Genomic DNA, 23,397 nt, shown 5'->3' with positions numbered 1-23,397 from the left:
ATAATTCATTTATTTTTTACAATTATTCAAAGTAATTTTTCAATTAATCTTGAGCACGCCCATGGAGTGGTCGGAGCTACCAGTTAAAATTATGCTAATTACTCTCTCGTTCATAAAAATAAACTATAGTAGGTAACGTTCTTGAAACATTCTCTTCAATAACTACAAAATTGAATATACGCGCCACGATCTTCAGCTATAGATAGGTAGAGTCTCCAATCAAGGAGTTAAGTTTGTTTTCCAATGCCAAGGTTATAGTAATATAAGACAACAATATTACGGTATTAGAGTTCAGGATATGCGCGTAACTGAATAAATCAAAGTTAATGATTCAACATCATAACAATATTTTTTATTTCTGTTTAGATTCTTAATCAAAATATTTTTGTCACTTCTGATATTCTACAATTTACAGAAAAGAAATACAGAACGGATGGATATCACAGTTCCTGATAACAAAACATGTTTCACTTCTTTAAATAAAAATAAAGGACACAAAAAAATATATTCCTATCCTAATTCCTATGTACAATAAAATATTTCACATTTGTTATAAAATTCGCTTGTTTCGCTTATTTAGAAAAATCTTAAGATCAACTAATGGCAGTTATTATTTATATTTATATAAATATTTTAAGCATTATAGATAAAGACTGCTTCAAGATAATAATGCTCTACCCGGTAAGAAATTTCAAATTTCTTATAAGAAACTTATCGCTTGTTACATTATTCATAGTCTACGCATTATTCATGTGAAATTTTCTTGTTAATATTAGAAAAGTAGTGATAAATACAGAAATTTGCCTCTAGGACCAGAGAAGTTTCGAAAAGAATGTTGGTATGCATATTACAAATTATGCGCCAATCAGTAGTAACACCCACACAGTGCCACAAACCTCGTACAATATTAATAAAATTGGCTTAAACACGGCTAAACATAGTTTTTTATCATGTAATTATCAGCATCAACTATGCAGGATTATTAGCGGAATAATACTTCATGTAGTGTGTGGGTGTGTCGAGTAATTGCCTTGTTACTAGTACTTGTCCATCATGATTCGAATCAGCAACTGACCAAGTTTACACTCAGTAGATTACCGATCTGACCACTGCCCTACTTAGGCGGCGAGAAAGTTTTGTTACATGCTTGCATTCTTAGTTTGAGTACGCTTATAGTATGAAGATTAGTATATTATGTTTGTTGGCGGCGTGAATCCTTGGCAAGTTCCAAACAAACTCAAACACCATTTTATCTTTAGCGCTGAAACATTTTCAAACATGCACTGCTTTCTTTCTTTTATTTCAAAAATTTCGAAGATTAACATATTTAAAATAAACAATATTGCCTTCCTTTTTATCTCAAGTATTCAAAAAATATATACAAAAAACTCAAAATGTATACAATAAATCTGTAAGCTTTATTCTACATTTCGGCAGTTATACTCAAAATACAATTTTTAAATTGAATAAAAAATTTTTACATTGGCACGATGGTATGAAAAGTAGAATTGAAGGAATTGGTAGAATTGCTTCCTATTTGTTGGGATTTTCAGCGCTCCAGTTTACTGTTTTGCCAATTATACACAATTCAAGTGAACATTGGTAGCACCGAAGAAAGAATAATATCATTCCGGGTGTAAATGCCCTGATACGCCCTGACAAAAAAGACGAGCCAAAGGAAACTCCTTATTGGAAAACCAAGTAAATAATTGCTTATAAAAAAATGTATTATAGATTTTAAAGTTGCCTCAATTATTGATACAGAAGAAGCAAGCTATTGGGCGTAAAGTACAATATTTGAGCCTTCCAAAGTTGTACAAGGAAACGGGAAAGTAAAAAGACAGAAGGAACTGTTCTGCATTAGGTCATCTGCCAGAAGACAAAGTTGCAGATCATTGGCTTTATACAAAAGAGAATTCCCAGACCGATGAAGCCACTGTTAAATTCAATGATCATTTTATTTACCAACAGTAATTCGCGTTAAATAAGTATTTGTCATTGAGAAGGTCGTCGAACTACAAATTATGTAGAAGGACAACAGAACAGACTAAACAGACGCATCGGAAAAGCACGTCCTAATATATTTGAACTGATGAAAGTTTTCCAGGAAGAATTACACTTTTATAATAACCACTTCCTGCCAAATGTCTATGCATAAATACTCCAAAAATAGAAAAAATACTATGAATCAGATAGGCAGTTATATATAGGCATATATAAGTAACCTCATTCAAAATAGATATTTTGAGTGATACATTGAACAATATTAAATATATTGTAAAATCGAAAATTTCATTAGCACAATTCAATTTATACTTAGTTTTATTAAAAATTATTTTAATTTTTACTACATTTAAGTAAGTATTACTACATTTAGTTAAAGATAATTCGATTTTTTAATTTAGTAATGCAAGTTTTTAAAATTTTATTTCACACATTTGATTTAGATATTTATTTTGAATGTAAAATATAAATAAGATAAATTATTTCAAGATAATTAAAAATCACGTACATGAATGTGAAGGTTGCTTATAGTTTTATTCGACAGTATTGACAGCTGATTTCTTGAAGCAATTTATAATTGTAAATATTTTCAGTTGAAAAAAAAATGAACGAAGCAACGATAAAATTAATAGTAGTACTCTTATACATAATAATAACGACTTTTCTTATTTTAATTAACAAACTCTTAACCGCAATATTTCTGTTACCGACATATAAAAATATACTATAAAAATGTTGTAATCAGTTTGTTTGTTGAGTACGAAACAAGCGAACTAACACGGTTGAAGCGGCAATAACAACAAAAAGATTTGATTTAAAAACCTATTTCGGGACTAACAAAATATTTCTTTAGGATTTTTGTGGTACCGAAAATTTGGGTAAGCAAAGTCCGAATTTGCTTTCGATTCCTGAGAAAATTGGAAGTGATACTGAGTATCCACCGACGTGATCTGGATTGGCAGGTTTCTTTGTATCTCCTATCGTTGATATCTGTTTTAGTTCGGATCCCGATGGGCGACTGTAAAAAAAAATGAAGTTTAGTAAAGGTCTTTTTACACTTTTATTAAAAATATCTTCTAAAAATAGTTTCTTAATCGGTGCGTCAATATATTGCTATATATATTATTCAAGAATAAGTTAAGAATAAAGCAAGTCAAATAAATCTGACATTTGCAAATAGGTACTACGGTAATGGAGGTTAGTCCAACATTTATCGGCAAAATGTGATTTCTGCTCTATAATAAACCACAATTTCAACTGACCACAAAACTGTCCAGAAATTACTTAAAAGTGAATAGGTCGTGCGAAACGATTACCTTCAAGGGTAAATTAAGTAAACAATATTAATAAATTCATTGAATACAATCAGTTTAATAGTCTCAGTTTATAATATCTTATATATTTTTATTTTACCTTTTTTTTTCAATTTCTCTGTAACATTTATTTTAACAAATGACGATGTAATAAATCTTGAATTTTTTTTAAATGTTTGTTAAATTTTTGGGCAGGAAAACAGTATAATAAAAAGTTATCTGACGGTTTTTCGTAGCGTTGGAACAAACCTATTTTGAATTCAAAGTTATAAAATTTTATTTAAATGTAATAAAAAAAATTAATATTTTTATTATTGAAAATTTCCATATCTTTTTAAGTTTTAAAATTAAAAATTTAACAATTTAATAAATTAAAAATTAAGATTTTAGTGTGAAAAAACAAACAAACAAAAAGACAGTTTGCAAATCAATGGCATCGAAATTTTATTAAACGTGGATGCATAAGTTAAATAGCTCCGTTCGTACTCCTTTCCCACTTGACCCTAATTATGGTTTTAAACCGACGGCCATTGGTTTGATTTTATGCATTCGACCTCTTTAGGTGTGTTTTGAAGTATAATAACCGTGACCAAATCGCCCATTTAAAATGTCCTTCTATATACGTCTATATTCTTTGATAGTAGACTTGACTTAGATTTCTCCACCAAACTTTTCCCATTGAAAAGCAGAAAATAAATAATAAAGAGTAAATAATAAATTAACTATACTTACGTTCCTCCAAAGTCGACATAGAGATATCTTTGGAGCAATTCATATGTAACTAGGGTAACACCAAATTGTGGGGAAGACCTCATGACACGAGCTAAAAATCAGAATTTTACGTTTAAAGAAAGTAGATACGTGTATAAGAATGAATAAATAATAGTGAAAAGTAATAGTGAAATAAGTAATAAGAGTATATACGAATCTATACAATAACAGTACACTTATCGTAAAAATAGTTACGGGTATAAACAAAATACAATATGAAAATATGCATTTAACCATTAACAGCGTTTTGCAATATTCCCATCATCCTTTGTCAATCCTCTCTCGTCAAGGCATCCTCTTTTTGTAGATTTCTATTCTTCATCACTCTTCTGATGTTCTTATTCCATATTATGCGTGGTATCCGTCGTTTTCTTCTTCCTGGTGATGTCCACTGAAATAATATTATAGGCCATCGCTCGTCAGGCATTCTTAATAAGTGTTTAATTACTTGAAGGAGCGTTGTTCTCTTCAGTCCACCACTATTTCTTCACCTTTCATTCGAGTCCTTACTATGGAGTTGAATATTCCTGTAAGATTCTCTACATATTGGTACATCGTAGTTGTTACTAATGCAGTTAATAAAATAACGGTCGATATTCTTCAATTTATTTCGAGATTTGGTAATATATTTGCTGTGTTAGGTTATTATAAAGCTGATCTTCCGAAAAATATATCTTATATTATTTTTGCAGAACTTTTAAGGTACTACTGCAAATTAGAAGGCTAAAAAACGTATATTTTCAAAAAACATTTTTCTCAGCTCCTTTATTAGATAAGAACATGAATTTTTTTAAATAATATTTTATCTTTGAGTTAAAGGCGCATTCTTTAAGTAACCCCGTTGGAATTTTTTTTCATATGTGCCAATTCTGAGTGTAAGTGTCCGCCATCAGACACCTTATTTTTGAGACGTTAACTTAGACACCCCTAGAGAAGGGGCTATTAAAAAAAATGTTTAATTTAAAGATAAAATAATATTTAAAGATCATGTTCGATTCAAATATTTCATATTCGTATCTAATAAACAAGCTGAAATTTTTTTGTACTAGTACGCCTCGTATGCTCAATAAACTTACCTGTAGTTCCTTTCCAGAACGCGCTAAATCCTTCCTCCTTAAATATCTTTCTAGCCGCATCCAATAACCCATTGTAGGTGGTTTGTCCTGATCTCGCAACGACTTGAAGCCTAGTTTTAATTACATCAGCAGGAGTTACTAATGCTGCTGCAGGCATACCAGCTACCATACCAGCCGAGAGAAGTGTCAATGGACTGTTGTATCCATTTTCGTCAGCAAATTTAGCTTTAGTGTGTGCGTAGACTGGGAAGTAGATACCGCTGAAAGGTATATCACGAAGGAAACAAGCCCTAAAATAATTGGAGATATGTGTCATTAAATAAATTAAACTGATTGAAAATAATTCTTGGTGTCTGCTGTTTAAACAACACAACAAAATTTATATGGTCAGTTATTTTCCGTAATCTGCTTATTTATAACGGGCACAAAAAACCTTGCTACAGATTCTCAATTAAGCTAGTGAAACCTTTTAAATTCGTTATCTCTGGTTGTCATCCTAAAAATTGTAACAACGAATTGGATAAACATGCTATTTCTTACATCAACAAGGATTATGTAATAAAAGGCACCATAATTATAGCTAGAGTGTGATGTGAGTAATTATTGCAGCAAGAGGAAGTAAAATGCTAAATCTATTCCAAATAAACCCAGTAAATATGTTCAGTAGAAAATATCTACGAAACAAAAGTCCCTCTACCAGGAGACACACGTCAGCATACCGGCAGAAAAAGTTCCTCTATCAGGAAAAACAAGTTCAAATTCAGAAAGTAGAAGTCCCTGTATCAGCAGACACCCCAGTAAATTTTAGCAATAATTGGACTGGGCTTCTAACTGAGGAGGTAACATGCAAACAGCCTTAAGTCACAAAAAATTTAAGTTGAGTTTGATATGCCAATGCATTGTTCTGTTGTAGCCAAAGTGATTTATTCTACCTGATTGATGCAAAAAAAATTATTTTCTATGATAACAGCATGTTAAAAACCACCTTTACATGCAAAGCAACTTATTTCCACTGTACTGGTCCATGCAAACCAGCTTATTTCCAACCAACCAATAGAAGCGCTGCAACTGCCACTCAGCTGACCCAGTGAGTCTTGCAAATTTGAAGATTGTCAACGTATTTAGAAACAATTAGTAATTACGTTATTATTTAAAGGAGAATGGATAGTGCAGATGGAAGTGTAAGTGTTAATGAACTAAATGAAACGACTAGAAAGAGAATAGTTACAGGAGGAAAAAGGAAAAGTGAATAAACTACTGTCTGTGTACACTCTGATTCATACAATAGAAATCAAGCCGACATAGACCTAAGCCGGTAAACAAAAACAAATAACCTGGACCTGAGCGAAAGTATTCAATACAATACTTCTTTCCAACTGTCTCCGGTGTAAAAACTTCTGTATGTTTAAATTTTTTTCGCACTGTTATTGGTGTTGGAGAAACTAGAATAAAAAACATAGCCAAAAAAGTGTATTTTAGGTTTGCTGTTGGAGAGAAAAGAGGAGGTCACACTACCAAAAATAAGAACTATCTAAAGAAGGAAAGTGTTAAAGATTACATAAAAAAGCTCAGAGGAACTGAATCACATTGCAACAGAAAGAAGTCCAAAAGATTGTACCTGAGTAGCGAGTTAAGTATTAGTAAACTAAGTAAAATGTATATTGATCAGTGTGAAGGGGAGTTAAAAGTGAAATGCAGCATGTTTAGGAGAATTTTTATAAACGAGTTTAACATAGGTTTTTAGCCTCCTCCACCTGCCTCCGATAGTTGTAAGCTGTCAGCCTTTGTTTTGATCTTCAACAAATTCAGCCACTACCGAAAAGTCCATTTGAGAAAATTATTACGCTAGACAAATTGGGTTTTATAACTTTTGTATTACTGGTCTACAAACTCAAAACCCTATGTTCTATACTTGGACAGAGCAGCAGGCAGGAAAAGACAGTGTGGAAATATCATCGGCTCTCTTTAACTATTTGACAGAAGCTATCGGTTGTTTACCGATGGTTTTGTTTCTCAAAATAAAAATAATATTGTCCTCAGAACACTTATTCATGTTTTGGAAATACAGAAAACATCAATCCAAAAGATTTTATTGTATTTTCCTATACGCGGACATACTTTTTTACTACCGACCGTGTTTTTGGAAGAGTAGAAAAGCAGTTGCGGAAAAACCCATAATTTTAATTAAACAGGAATACCATGACATCTTCAGTGGTATAGGCAAGATAAAAGCACTGGGAGAAGATTGGCTACTACTTGATACTTAAAGAAGCTAAGTGAATACTAAAGGACATCCAATCAATTACTGAAAGGAAAAGGAATCTCTTACAAAAACATTGTGTTGGTAAGAGGCTTGAAATACTACAGGTATAAAGGAGAAGAGTCTTTTGTACCTTTGAGAAAAAAGGGAAAAAGAATCTAAGACAAGTGAGACTGGAAGAACTACCACTTGATCATGTGTTAACCAAAGAAAAGACCAAAGACGTTGACAAACTTGGGAAACAAAAATGTTTGGAGAGGACTGGTCTACTTCTACTCCACGCCTTGGACAAGAGTTTAATTTTTGATGAACCCACTACAGCAGCAGCTGGTGAGGAGCAGGAAGAAATGTGTGACTGCCTCGACGATGAGCGCTGTGACTTGTATATTTAAATAACTGTTTGTTGCATTAACTACCTATTATGACAATGTTCGTCACTTAGGTAAGGACTATATATTATTTTATAAAAATAAAAGTTTCTTCAGAAAACTATTTACACCTTTAATTTATCGGTTTATAAAATTCTCGCTAAGCACTATCTCTCATGGAAACAATCAATGCCCCCTTCTCCTATGCGGAAGGAAACAAATAAGGAAACAAGGAAGCAAGGAAAAACAAGGAAAGTCAAAATACAGTGAGGCCTATATTTAACACAACACATATACAACAACAACAACAATATGTGTTGCCTAGAGGTAGAACCCATAAACACGTAACATAATTTTTTAATTAATATTTAATGTCCCTAGCTATATTTGGCCAAACTGATAAAATTATAAATTAACGAACAATTCACCAAAAAAAGATGTTGGACCGGTCTCGCATACATTTTATATACATATATTTATGACAAATTTGTTATTGCGCAAAATATAAATGTAATACATACAATACAAATACAATGTGTCGATACAATAAATCGATTTGCTGATTTAAGAAAGATTTCATTTAACATGGAGATTTGACAAAACCCTCCAAATGAATATATAAGATATGCAAAGCAGTACCACTCTCAAAACGGAATTTAAGAACAAGTACCAAGTTTAACTTGGTACACTTATGGTTCTACAATGTTTGGTAGAACATATTTATGTGAGAAGATCCTATCCTTAATTATCGAAAAAACAAGCATTGTTCCTTCAACAAGCCTTACTACGTCTACAATGGAAGCAGGACATTAAAAAACTTTGAAGTCAAGTACAACATCAAAAATCGCATTAACTTTATAAATAAGTCTTACTTAATTAAAAACTGAATTAAAAGTAACGTTTTGTAAAAATAAATATGGTTAAAAATGCAAAAATTAGTTTTATCTATATAACTTGTGGTTATTAGTGGTCATCCGCACTAAACATTTATGACCCTTGCATAAAAAAGGTTGCTGACCCGTGTACTCAAATTATTGCAAATTATAATATAGTTTATTATAATAATACTATTATATATACTATTATAGGGGTTCAAAGGAGTAGTGAGACGCAATACAAGGTGTTGTTTCCAGATAACACCTCTAGCCTCTCCTACTCAATTCCTATCCTCACCTCCAAGAAGTGTAATCTTGATCACACGGGTGAACCCCGGTAAACCTGAGCAACCCTATTGGAGATTGGGTAACTAACCCCAATGGAAGGTAGGGTCAGGGCGGACGAGGAAGGGAGAAAGCATAGCTTGTTCAGAAGCTATAGCCAGCAGCCCTGGCACTGGACTCGGGTGCAATAGGCCGATAACCTGTTCACCTTAAACTCAGCTATCACGAATGCTACGAACAATGAACTAACCGGACAGACCAACGGACAACGACCAAAGCTACGGAATAAGGACTTAATGATGGATTTGCGAACCTGGAATGTCCAAATCATGCTACAGGCAGGCAAAAGGCAAAGTATTGCACAGGAACTATTGAAGTACGAAGTAGACATAGCAGCCCTCCAAGAAATCAGATTTAAAGGGCATAGTTGCATAAATAAAAAAGAATACAGTATTGATAAGATAAGATATTGGTCTATATATAAATGAAAGCAAAACAAAATATATGGAGTGCACAAATTCAAATCAACATGAGAATCTGAAGGTAGACAACCATACCTACAAATATGCCTCCACTTTTCCCTACCTAGGCTCAATAATAAATGACAACAACATCAGTCAAGAAATACAAGCACGGATTCTTAGCGGTAATAAGTGCTTTTATGCATACAAAGACTACAAATGAAAAGTAAGTTACTGAATCGTGAATGAATGAAAATTAATTGAGAATATTTGAGCTCAAAATACCAAGGAAGATATTTGGACCAACCCAATGCAGCGATGATTCGTGGAGAATTAAAATGAACCACGAGCTGGATGAACTAATGCAGAGCGCAGATATTGTTAGATTTGTAAAGTCACAAAGACTAAACTGGCTTGGTCGCCTAGAAAGAATGCCAGATAATCGAGCTGTAAACGTAGTCCAGAGAGGGAAGCCCCAAGGAAACAGAACAAGAGGAAAGCCCCGTAAAAGATGGATAGACGACGTAGAGAGGGGTCTTAAACCATGAACATCAGGCAGTGGTGAAGGAAAGTATTCGACAGGGCAGAATGGAAGAACATTGTTAAGCAAGCCAAGACTCACAAGGGGTTGTAGCGCCATTAGAAGAAGAAGATTATATATACTATTATAATTAGTAGTATTTGTTTTTTGCTTTCTGTAAATCAAGCCATAAGTTCCATTATTTATTAAATAACTTGCCATCATTATTTTTTGACAAAAAAAAAGATGTTACAGTAGGCGGTACAGTAGATTAGAGCGAAACTTCATACTATGTGTTCTATATTTTTAAAATTTAAATAATATTTTTAAAATTGAATAAAGTAATTTTATTATTTATTTATTATTCATATTTTAAACAAATTATATTATATTTAAATAATTCAATGAGTTAATATGTTTTCTCCTAACGCCACCTGTTTACGTATTAACAAAGCGTACATTGTTTACTTCAGAAAGATCTGACAAATTCAAACAAAATATTAAATTATAATAAAATATAAATAAATATCATTTGATGGTAAATTTAATTATCATATAAATAAATAATATGTTTAAAAATAATACATTTTTAAACATTTAGACTTTTAAATTGTGACAATCGTTGCGAATTCAATCTTTTATTGACAAATATTCTTTTATTGCCTTACTTCTCTTTTAATGTCTGTATTTTGTTAATTATTTTTCATGTAGTTTTTAATTTAAACCTCCTTGGAATAAATATATGATGACTAGAAAAGAATGTGTAGTGAATCGATGTGAAGAACCGCTATTTTTTTAAGCTACCCGTGACGACGCCATTCTGTGGCGCTAGTTCTGTGACGCTCGCCTCAGCATTTTACTATAGAGAAAAAATACTACGACAGTATGAAAGCTACGCTTTAAAAAATTTAAATTTAGCAAACAAAATATACTTTATCGTAAAAACTATGTCCCACCTTGCACCTTTGTACAATCCTAGAAAACCTAAGTCTTTAACTACCGTCCAGGCCCGTACTTTTGCACCTCCAGCAATTTCACCAGCAACTTGAAGTCTAATTTTCACTATTTCCAGAGGATTGGTAAATACCACTTGAGAACCACCCGCCTAAAACATGACAAAAAAATGAACATAATTTCTTAAACAATTACATATTATTAAGTCTTACTTTAAATACTTACACAACAACCGGCCAGTACTTCACTCCATAATGGAATATTACCATTTTTGTCCATCAGTTTGTCCCTGACCAAATCGTTTACCTACAAATGGAGAAAAATAGAATATAAAACACTTTACCAAAAAAGGTATCTGTAAATTGTTTATTGATGTCGAGAATCTTACCAAAATATTTTCCAACAAAGTACTGTAGTATGTAGATATTAAATAATTAAAGTGTTAACATGACAGAAAAATGGTAAAGTTTCTTAGAAAAAAGTCAAGGAAGCATATACGAAAAACAAATTTTATGGGATTCCCTAAAATCACACACAATAAATGGTTTAGGTAGTTAAACTAAAGCAAAAAAAGAAAACCAAATAAAAACAATGCAAAAAATCGTTAAATATGAGTAATTAGTCACCACTTCTGATTGAAATAAGACCGCAATTCACGAACACCATCACAAAAACATCTGGAGTGGAATACGAGGGTTGTCTTTTTAGTTTTGCAAATAGCCATAAAGACAAAAAATATATTTAAAGTACTTTATTGCTTTTCAAAATATGTCCCACTAAGATCGATACACTTTTTCAAGGCATCGATCACTGTTTTAAAGGCATCGATCGCTGTTTTAAAGGCATCTCCTGGCGACTGGAATCGCTGCACACGCATTGAATTCTTGATTTTTGGGAACGTGAAGAAGTCGTTGGGACTTAAGTCGGGGCTATACGGTGGACAGTTTAACAATTTAACGATATTTTGAAGCTCCAAAATATCTATTCTCTTTTGGGCAGTGTAAGCACTTACATTATCCTGATGTAGGATGATTCGCCGTTGTGTTTTGCTTTATGGGAGTTTCGCGATAACTTCTGGTAAACAAAAGGTAATATACTAATCAGAAGTAACCGTTCTTCGATCTTCTAAAGCAATTGTTGCCACATGACCAGATTTTGACACAAAAGTTACTACCATTTGCTTTGACACACTTCGCGAACGGATCACGTTTTTTGGTTTTTTCCGTTTTTTATTTTTTTTTATTTTCCGGTTCGATAGGAGTAAATCCAAAATTCATTAACACTAACAACACTATAAACGTTTTTTGAGCTTCTTTTGTTGAACCGTTCCAATGTTTTTCGACACCAATTGACGCGAACCGCTTTTTGCTCTTCTGTTAGCAAATGAGGGATCCAACGGGAAACCAACTTCTTCATGTAGGATCTTTTGGATCGAGGTCTTTGAAATACCCAAAGATGCCTCTATTTCCCGGTATGTTACAGGGCGGTCATCTTTAATTAGTTGACGAACCGCATCAATGTTTTGCTGTCTGACTGCTGTTTTGGGTGGACCTGGCCTGGCTTCGTCGCTGAGACTGGAACGACCACGTTGAACTTCGTAATACCAGTCATTCTCAAACACAGAAACTATTTCAGCGAGACATTGCTATTGGGATAATCCTCTCCGAAAATTGTAAAAAATAATCTTCTTTTTCTTAAAAATAATAGCACAGCAAGTCGAAAACAGAGCCCAGGAGTATTATGGGTCTCTTAACAAAAAATGACTACCCTATTGTCATTTATTAACAAACATTTCCACAAGATAGAAGAAACAAAACAACAAAACACCACTAGCAATACAGAATCACTCACAAGAAGGGACTCAAGGATGACAACAATAACATTAAAGTGCATATCAGAAAAATTAAAAAGAGCAGGAAATAAGTATAATATCACAACATTTAAAACAATTAATACACTCAGATCTATCCTGTCCAAAAACCCAGCCCGCTTTGGTTGCCAATACTAAAAGGAGAGTGGGAAGAATGGGATCCAACCAACAAGAATATACCAAGAATAGTGGATTAAGAAACTCCGAGACACATAATAATCATAATTTGGAGTTCCATAGGGCATAAAATCCATCCTCATATATTTCCAGCCAAGCATGGCTGTTGCCTATGACATCAAGGCCACATGCCAAGTAAGTCTTCTTCTTTTTATATAGACATGAATTTGTCTGTTTTTCAATGTGCCTCCAGTAAGTTGTCGTTCCACCATTTCCTTGGTCTTCCTACTGATCGTCTTCCTATTGGGGAACCGTCTCTTGCTGTCTTTACTACTCTATTTGTTGTCATTCGGCTTATATGATCGTTTCATTCTACTCTTCTATTTTTTACCCAGTTTGTGATATTCTCCACCTTGCATATATGTCGTATATCTGTACTTCTAACTCTGTCCCATAGTGTTTAACCAGTAATTTTTCTGTGTTTGTTCTGTTTTGAGCTTTCCACTTCTGTTTTGAGCTTTCCGTAGCTAGATAATGCGATGCCTAGATATTTAAACTCGCATTTGTCTTTTTTGGGGAAATTAACATGTTAAATTTTCTGGCGGTTATATTATATTGGTACAGCATGTGTTGTAAATCATCTTCACTTTAAGAGAGTAGTATTGCGTCGTCTGCGTAGCAGATTATTTTAAGTTCCTTTTCTTCTATTTGGTATCCTTTTTTAGTTCTTACTTTTTTATTATTTCATCCATAATCAAGTTGAACAATAGAGGACTCAGGGAATCTCCCTGTTTTGTCCTATTGCCAGATTCAATAGGGTCAGTTAGTTCTTCTTCTTTTACTTTCATTGTGTTGTTTTGGTAGATATTTTCAATCGTTTTTATTATTCCTAGAGGTATTTCTCTTACGTACAATAAGTGGATAACGTCCTTTAATTTGACCCGGTCAAATGCCTTCTTAAAGTCCACTAAACATAGATATGCCGGTTTGTTGTATTCTAATGATTTCTCATGCACTTGCCTCATTATTAATAGAGCGTCGGTGTATGATCTTCCCGACTTAAAACCTTGTTGTTCTTCTGCTAGTGTTATAATTTCTAGTAAAAGGTATAAATAAAATACCCAAACGGGCTATATCACAAATACAGAACGTTTTCGGAATGTGTTATTGATCAGTTATTTTCAACAGGTCCTCGAAGACACTTTGTCTCAGGACCAAGTAACCGATGTAGAGCCATACGTTGCCATGTTACCAATTCCAACGGTAACTTAGACATCTTAATTTTTAATAGTATATAATGTAACATATTTGTAAATTTATATCATTTAAAGGGTTTTTACCCATATATTTTAGTGGCTCATAGCATGTGCACTTTGTTACACTGATGATGGAATTTACATTCCGAAAACGTTCTGTATTTGTGATATAGCCCGTTTGGGTATTTTATTTATACCTTTTACTAAAAAGTTTGAAATAAAATTTTTATTTTATACAGCCTGGTATACAGCCAGCTACAGGAACTTAGTTTCCTAGTGGATTATAATTTCATTCAGTTTATTTGTTATCACTTTAGTTGTTTATTTTAGTATTGTGTTTAATAAATTCATTTCTCTATAATTTTCCGGGTCCGATTTGTCTCCCTTTTTGAAGAGAGGTATTAGGATGCTTGATATCAATTCTTGAGGAATTCTGTATTGTTCTATTATTGTTTGTTAATGTTTTCTTTACCTCTTTATCCTCAATATTTATTTTTTCGTTTGTCGTCACATCAAATAGGGATCGAAAGTAGTCTGTCCGTGTTTCCTTCTGAATGTGTTTCGTTTTGATTAGTTCGTTTGCCAAGCAAGTCAATTTTCAATTGTTTAAGAAGACATAACTTCAACTTTTGGGGTTATACACTCTGTTCAACACAAGTTTTAAATGACACTTGTTGGGTCTATATAGTTAGTATGTATTATAAACCATTGTCCAGTTAGCAGTGTAAATTACACTTGCAAGTATGAACTAAAGAGTTTGTTATATAATCATCGTTTATTCCCAACAAGATATTTCATAAAAAAATGAAATAAAGATCAAAAGAGACATGGCAACATTTTTGACAGATAGCAATCAATGCAGTTTAGACATATTTATTTGACAACAAGTATGATATAAAACAAAATAACACAATATCACCAGGAAAATAGTGGTAAAACGTTACTATACAATCAAGGTCCAAGATGAATGAACATCTGACAAAAACGAAAATAAACTGCGATTTCGACTGACATTGAGAGAACAACGCGCGAAAGTATGAAATTAAGGAAACATTGTTTGGAAAAGGATTTATGAAAGGCAATGTATATGCAAAAAAGTGTAGAGCAATAGTAGATCACAAACTTTTTAACAGTACACATCACATAACACGCGTTCATTATAGAAAATAACTAAATTAAAATGATAAAAATAATATGTAACGGCTTTATAATCTTGCAGAAAGTAAAATTTATCAAATAAAGTATACTTACCGTCAATTTAATAGCTTTTTCGGGAGCCACACCCAATAGTTGAGGTACCAATCCCCTGTACAACCCAAATACACCTTCGTGTCTAATAACCTTTTTGAAGCAATCGAAACTGTTTCGGTACATCAATTCTCCAATAAAGGAGCCTGCCCTCTGATTTTGCATACGTGTTTTAACCAAATCTATGGGGTATACTGCAGTGGCACCAACGGCTGAAGAAAACAAAATATATAGTAAATATCACGATCTTCTTTTAAATTAATATTTTAAGATATTTATAAACTATAATGGCACTACATATCTCCTATACTGCGTTCCACGTTAAGAAAATAACATTAGGCTTATGGAGATCAGTGTTGCCAAAACTCTCAGGCATGCGGTTTACTAGATTGTGGATATATTTTTCGAATTTCCATTTTCAATTAACATTTAACTGTAAAGTCAGAATAACAACTGAAGAACCACAAAGCCTTATTATCATTATGTAGTCTCAGAGAACGACATAAAATCGTTGACATACGTACACCGTATTATTTTAAGTTGCAATTTCCAAGTGGTCTGTTTATTTGCTTTTAAATCTTTAATAGCCGGCAAAGTGGATGATTTAACTAAGCAATATTTTCTACTGATTTCTATGATTCATGATATTCTTACCGAAAAACAAATAAACTGTCGTTACTATAATTAAAATAAGATAAAATAAAACTATCTTTTGTAAATACTATTTATTTAATTAAAATCATTTTCCCTACTTTTCATCTCTTGTTTCGAATGGGCATATTTGGTAAATTACGTTAAAAAACATTAATTTAATTCATGTCTGTGAAAACGAAAATACAAATTATTTACAACCCTGAATCGTGCTTGTCTTCGTTCATCGTGGCATCGCTGCGCTTCTATCGTCCATAAGAGATACATGGCCCTATCTCCGCAATGTTATTTTCTTAACGTGAAACGCTCTTTAGATCTTTTTTGTATTTAAATTTACACTATTAGCAGAAGTCAACACAATTCCTGTATAAAACTTCGTTTAACTACAAAACTGCGGGACATAATACATGAAGGACAACAGACGAGATAAAGTACGAATCAATTAAAGACTGTATTCATCAAGCGGCAAAAAAAGCTCTGGGAAATAAAGAGGTATATCAAGGTGACAATACACAATGGTATGCACAAGAAATAAAAGAATTAGTAGAGGGAAAAAAGAAAGATTAGAGAATTATAAAACGTGGCAAGATACGAAAGACTTCGAAGAGCTACGGAGGCTAGACGAATATATGTAAGATTCAACAGAGAAGTTAAAAGAGTGGTAGCGAAAAGGTAAAATAAAAAGAAAATTGTGATGATCTAGAGGAATTGCATGTATAAGAGGAACAAGGAACAAGGGTTTCACAGGCGTGGAAGACCATAAAGAATCTGTGAAAAGAAGGAAAAAATGGAAACAGTATGTAAAGAATTGGAAGAACACTAAAAAGTCCTATTAACAAAGAATAGAAATCAATTTAAAGGAAAAATAGGCGAAATCAGATCACTAGAAGAAGGAATGGAAAAAATGTTTAGAAAAAAGCAGATTTATTTCACGACTGTTAGCATTACCCATTTCAATAGGGAGATTATAAGGCAAAATTATAAAGAATATAATTGAATCGAAGTATGAGGAAATAGAGGAAAAAACTGGTTTCCGGTCAGTATAATATATTTACTCTTCAACAAATAAAAGAAAAATGTAAAGCTCGAAATCTACCAAGTCACCTCGTATTTATAGATGTGAAGAAAGCTTAGGATACTTGCCATTAAAAAAGCTATAATTCAAGGAACATCAGAAATATACACAGAATATTGAATACAGCAGGACGGAAATGCACAAGAATTCTCTAATTTGGTCTTTGGCGAAACCGCTTAGCAGTGAAAATAAAATTATCAATATATACAGCCGTAGTAGAACCAATAGTTATCTCATATGTCGGACAAAAATGAAGCAAAGACCCTCAGTTCCGGGCAGACCTTAGAAGGTCCAAGGGTGCTAAGAATCTCCCGGGTTTGACTTTAAGTTATTTGATGTTAACTTCACAATTTTAAAGAACCATATTATATCTTATTATTAGATTTCAACAAAATTAAATATATTTGGGGAACGGGCAAAATATATACAAATTCTGTGTGTTTTAAGAAAAACTTTTCCACTTAATCAAAATTAAGTAAACGATAATTCAGTAAACAATTTAACTAAACTGAACCCAAAATACACATTAACAGATACTTCAATAAAATATAAGAATAAAAAACCAATCAGGAATAAAAAAAAACTTACCACCAGCAATCGAACCCAATGCAAATCTGTAAGTACTTTCTAAAATTTGAATAACAACTCCTCTATCTTCCGGGCTCTGAAAACAAAATAAATTAATCGTATTAATTTCACTATCATATACACTAACTATCACTAGATAGTTTCTCTATCTAATACACTATCATATTATGTTATAGCCTTATTCTTTAACAATATCGCTGTAATAATATTGTTGCCAGACACATAAATTGTCATTGTATACCGGGTGTACCAATCAGACTGTCTTTTTTTTTATCAAAGTTCGCAACACTCATAATGAATATTCTAGCATTTATAAAATACTGAAATTAAAACCCAACTATAGCCTCAGGTTTTTTTAATATTTTGTAATTCATTAGCTTATGTTGGATAATAAAAAAGTTTGGTTAAAAGTACCTAGTACGTACTCATTTAATAAACAATCCTAAAGTAGGCTATTAACAATTTGATAGATGTCAAATTGTTAACAGGCATAAAGTTTGTTGTGAACATTAGTAAATTTATTATTTAAAGTTTCAATAATTGAAATTATTAAAATTGAGTCTCGATTACCGATAGAAAGGATATTTCTTTCCGTGGCGATGATATTTCGTTTGGTTCCTCCTAGGCATGAGATCTATATGCAACTAGACCTCTACGAGAGGCATATATATAATATGTTACAGGATCCAACTTATAAATACAATATATTTTGGAGACGGCTGTCGCCGTATTCTCGTTCTCCTCCGCCAATCCACCCGGCCCAAGGCATGCTTCTCCTCCAAACCTCTCGATTCCATCGCTTTTCTAATTCCTTCATTCCATGAGCGTCCAGGTCTAACTCTTTTTATTCTTCCAGGGGACTTCCATCTGTGAATTTTTTGAGGCCAATGTTCGTTAGGCATTCTCAATAGGTGTCCAAACCATTTTAAACCTCTTCTTTCTATTCTGTCAATTACCGTTTCTGTAGCATTCATGTTATTTCTTATAGATTCGTTGGTCTTCCTTTCCAGCCTTGATGTTCTAGCACTTCTTCTCAAATAATCTGATACTTCAGAGCCATAACAAAGAACTGATTCCAACCATTGGTTTGCCCTATTCTTTTTTTGTTCCTTTTTGAAATGTTGCGATCCCACCATAAGGAGTTCAGACATCCTACAATTTTACGTCCCTAATTAATTCGGTGTTTAATTTCGGCTTCTCCCAAGCCGTTCTTATCAATTAAATATTTAAATTTTTACACTTGTTTGATTTCCACGTCCTCGTCTATCAACACTTCAAACCTTGCATTTGAAATGATAACTAAATATTCTGTTTTCTTCCTGCTGACTTGTAACCCCCATTATACATATTCTCTGTATAGACGCTTTATCATAAATTCTAGATTATAAGAATCTTGAAGTCTAGGACGACTTGGTCATCCGCAAAGTCCAGGGAGAACAGTACGTCATTTCCTATGGGGATTCCCATTCCCTGGCAGTGGTTTTTCCAATTTTGGAGGGCTGCCTCAATATATAAATTAAACAGTAAGGGTGGCATACTGCACCCTTATCTTAGTCCTTTAGTTACTTTTATTGGCTCTGATAGTCTATTTCCGATTTTTAGGTAAGTAGTGTTATCCGTGTATACTTCTGTGATTATTCCTAAAAGGTATGGACGAATGCCTAGTTGTTGTAAAGCTTACCACAATTTAAGTCTTGGAACTGTATCATACGCCTTTTCTAGGTCGATGAAGGCTAGATGTGCTTCGGTACCAACCGCTATTCTTTTTTCTCTTAATTGTTGGAGTATAAACAAATTATCAGTGCAAGATCTACCAGGCGTAAATCCACTTTGGTCTTCGATAATTAGATGTCCTACATCATCTTGTATTTTCCATTTATTATCTTTCCAAACAATCTCCCGAAAGTAGGGAGGACACTTAACCCTCTGTAGCAGTTAGGATCTTCTCGATCACCCTCTTTAAAGATGGACACTTGGTGAGCGGTTTTCCATTCAGATGGTACTTTAATTTGTTGGCAGCATTGATTCATTAGAAAAGTTATTCGTTTTATTAGGAGTGAACTTAAGTAACTCTACAGCTATATTGCCAGGTCCTGGAGATCGTCCGTTTTTCATTTTAATTAACGCAGTACGGATCTCGTTGTTAGTAGTATTAATGTTTCTATTTGTTTGTCTCTTCATACTGTATTCCTTTCCCATATATTCCAATCTGGACTGTTGGAGTAAATTTATATTATTATATAGATCTTATAGATATTATATCTATAGGAATTAAGTTGCTTAAGGAATTATGGGTGTTTTTCTTTAGATTCGTGATAGTTCTCCATGCGTCTGTAGTCTGAGAACCACCAATCAAATTTTCAACTTGGACACATTTTTGTTAACAGAAATTGTTTTTTGCTTCTTTTATTTGATTGCGTACTTCTCCGTTTTTCCTTCGATATGTTACTCTATTGATAGATGTTTTATTTATTAGCCATTTCTTATATATTTTGTTTTTTTTTTTCTTGTATCATTTCTATTACGTTTTCTGTCCTCCATGGTGGTTCGTGGTGTTTTTTGTCGTTGTTCTCTGTTCCTAATATGTCATAAGCAATTTTTTTTATTATCGTTTAGAGATTGTTGTATTCTTGTTCTACATCCATATTTCTTTCCATCTCATTTAGTTCCTTTTCTAATTTAAATTGAAAAAAGATGTTTAATACTTGGTTGGAATAAAAGGTGCAATTTATATCACTATACACGTTTTGTACTGTGTAGTATTGCTTCTCTCACTTTCGGTGTTCTGTTTGTAGTATTGTTTAAAGGGGCGCAAAAAATTAGCTAAAGGAAAGTAGTGATCTGTGCCACAGTTAGATCCTCTTTTTACTCTGCAGTTTTGACACTTAAATTCTGAATTCTGTCTCATTTTTTGCTATAGAAGACTCAGAGAAATTGGGCGGCAAGGGGAATATCGTCGAAATTGACAAAGCAAAAGTCGGCAGAAGAAAACGCACCAGAGATCGCTTTTATCCTGACCAGTGGGTCGTAGGTGAATTCGAACGGAACTTCAAAAAATGTGGCCCTAGAAACCAGAGACACCGACACTTTGTTGAGAATAATCCAGGAATAGATTCTTTTGGGACAACAACCGTAAATTATTCTAAACAATTTTTCGATCCTGAAACAAGTACCCACACAAACAACGTGGAAATAATGTGGAGGTAAGAAAGATCTACCCTTCCCAAATACAGCGTAAGGCAAAATCACTTCGTAGGTTACCTTGCAATATTTTATTTCAAAAGAGCTTCCTTACTAATGTAAACATTAACCTAATTTTCCAGTTTTTTCCACATTCTGATAATTTCGTTTATGTAATGATACCAGTCAAAAATTTCACGTAATTTTTTATACATGACAATATATGACAGGTGATACATTATTTAAAAGCTCATTGTATCAGTTAAATTATAAAAAATATCTCCTAGCAAAATCATCATTACATTGACTTCTAGTAAAAGAAACTATTTGTTGTTTCTAGGAGTATAATCAGTTCATAAGATCTTTCAAATAATGTATCACATACCATAACTCTATGTAAAGCTCCTCTCCAAATCGACAAGTTGGTTATTAGTCCGTCGCAGTATACATACTCAGCTAAGCACGTGGCCTTCTACCAATAAGTAGAATTGCAGAAATACTAATACTAATACTTACCGAAACGGCGTGGATTTCGGCTAATCGATTCGTTATTTGCTTAAAGTATTGCTCAGGTGCGATGGCGTACAAATCGTTATAAACGATCCTCCTAAAAACAATAAAACCATAATTACTTCAAATGGACAAAGTACTTTTACAATTGCACAAACCCATCCCAAAATTCCTTATCTTCTTTTAACAATAATCTGGATTCCACGGGAAGCAGCAGTGTCAAAAAAATTCAAATCAAAGACTTCTATTTTTTATATATACAAGAGATATTTACTTACAATGTCATGCCACAGACTTCTAAGCATTTCAAATACGTAGATAAAATTATTGCTATGTGTATGTAATGATAGTCAAAAATCAAGAATCAAGGGCGTTGATTATGTAAATAAATACTGTAATATTTACTATTTGCTTATATAAGGTAAATTTGCTCGGCCTAACATATTTTCTGAACCTTGTAGCATTTGTAAATTCCTTGGTATATATTGAAATTCCCTCGTATATGTATTAAAACACCGAAGCGTAATTTCAGTGTATTTCTCTTTCCTTTCGTACAAGTTAAAATACCAAAAAATAATCTTTCAATTCCTCTTAGCGTCGACGAGTTGAAATAAACCATTTTAGAGTTTGTTTATATTTCACAGATGCGTTTTTCTTCGGTATTTCTTTTGATCGAAGCCGCTTTTTTAGATATTTTGCGCGTTGCAAATAGACAGAAATATTCTCGTTCATATGTTTTGTTTATACTAAGTTGGGAAGCTAATGATTTTTAAGAATCACTCACTTAACTCACTCTCGCTGAGGCCCTGTCAGAGACAGCCGCTTCGAGCGTTTGTCCAAATTTCACATCAAATTTGAAATGTTTTCTCGTTTTTTTTTGTCCCTTTTTATGGAAAAAAAGTAGTTTTGTGGCAGATAATAGTAGCAGTTCAATGTGTAGTTGCAGTTAAGTGAGGTTTGGAAGAATCGTTGTTTCCATCCTCGTTTTGTTTGTCCCTGGTCATCGCTCCAGACTATAGATGTAGTTTTTTTGTTCGTGTGTCAAAGATTCCCCAGGTCTCCCAGAAAATAAAGGCTCTGCTTCTTAATTTTTTCTCTTTTTGCTGTCTCTTTCTTTTCCATTATACTCTGTATTCATTGTCCCAGGCAGATTTAATCCCGTTTAAATACAATATTAACTTAAACGTTCCACAAGAAAACAGTTTCAGAACCTCATTAAGAATGTTTTGTCTAATTCTAGGCCTTCGATGATTTTTGGTTACTAGGTACCATAAATTTCATCTTTTCATCATTTTCATTCGGAAGATGACAGTGCAATTTCAATGCGGCATCTTATTTCTTTTGTCTGATCAGTATCTTCTGTGATCCATGCTCCAAGGTATTTGTACGAAGATATTTGTTCAATTTCTTATAGAATGAGCCACTATATCTGTCATCAGCAAAGACCAACAGCAGTTTTGAATCTTAATAGGCAAAACCGTCTGTCAGCTCCGACGATATTTTATTAATTGCAGGTTTCATGGCAAAATTTGACATGAAACACTTGAACATTGAACACTTTACCTGTGTCTATGATTTTGTAACGCACATTGGTGTTAATTCCAAAATTTTCGTGGTATTCCCATTTCTAGCATTGCAAGCCACAGACTGCTACTGTTTATGCAATCATATGCTTGCTGGAAATCTACGACGATTTGGTGCAAATCCCGGTTCAATTCCTAGTTTTTTTTTATTAATTTAACGTAATAATTATAATTCGCGAATGGCAGCACAAATTTCTAATCTTGCTGATATCGTGGAAAAGAAATTGAAACGACCTTTCAAATGCGGCATTATTATATACATATAAGTAAATGCCAATAATTGTTTACACAATTTAATTATTATATTGTAATCATTGATAAGTACATACAGTTCACTTACTTATAGACCCTCTCGTAAAAGGAAAGGATAAACAGAATATCATCAGATTTTGTAAAACTGTCAAACGAGTCACAATTGGAAATTTACAGATT

The 23,397-nt window shown here is 33.0% G+C and overlaps 1 protein-coding gene across 4 annotated transcripts in view; it reads right to left on the bottom strand.

Moving 5' to 3' along the window:
- Positions 1-330: 330 nt before the first annotated feature.
- aralar1 (calcium-binding mitochondrial carrier protein aralar1) overlaps positions 331-23,397 on the bottom strand; it is a 90,810-nt gene continuing 67,743 nt past the window's right edge. For all 4 annotated transcript variants that reach the window (XM_072531909.1, XM_072531906.1, XM_072531907.1 and 1 more), the window contains exons 5-12: positions 21,389-21,479; positions 17,693-17,768; positions 15,382-15,590; positions 11,113-11,193; positions 10,890-11,038; positions 5,165-5,454; positions 4,050-4,140; positions 331-3,022 (exon numbers count right to left, since the gene is read on the bottom strand). In XM_072531909.1, the coding sequence (XP_072388010.1) occupies positions 2,854-3,022; positions 4,050-4,140; positions 5,165-5,454; positions 10,890-11,038; positions 11,113-11,193; positions 15,382-15,590; positions 17,693-17,768; positions 21,389-21,479 (1,156 nt within the window). In that variant the 3' untranslated portion in view covers positions 331-2,853. The remainder of the gene's footprint in view (positions 3,023-4,049; positions 4,141-5,164; positions 5,455-10,889; positions 11,039-11,112; positions 11,194-15,381; positions 15,591-17,692; positions 17,769-21,388; positions 21,480-23,397) is intronic.

This window comes from Diabrotica undecimpunctata, chromosome 5, assembly GCF_040954645.1.
Source record: "Diabrotica undecimpunctata isolate CICGRU chromosome 5, icDiaUnde3, whole genome shotgun sequence".
NCBI classification, from domain to species: domain Eukaryota; kingdom Metazoa; phylum Arthropoda; class Insecta; order Coleoptera; family Chrysomelidae; genus Diabrotica; species Diabrotica undecimpunctata.
This window is presented reverse-complemented; position numbering and strand designations above follow the sequence as displayed.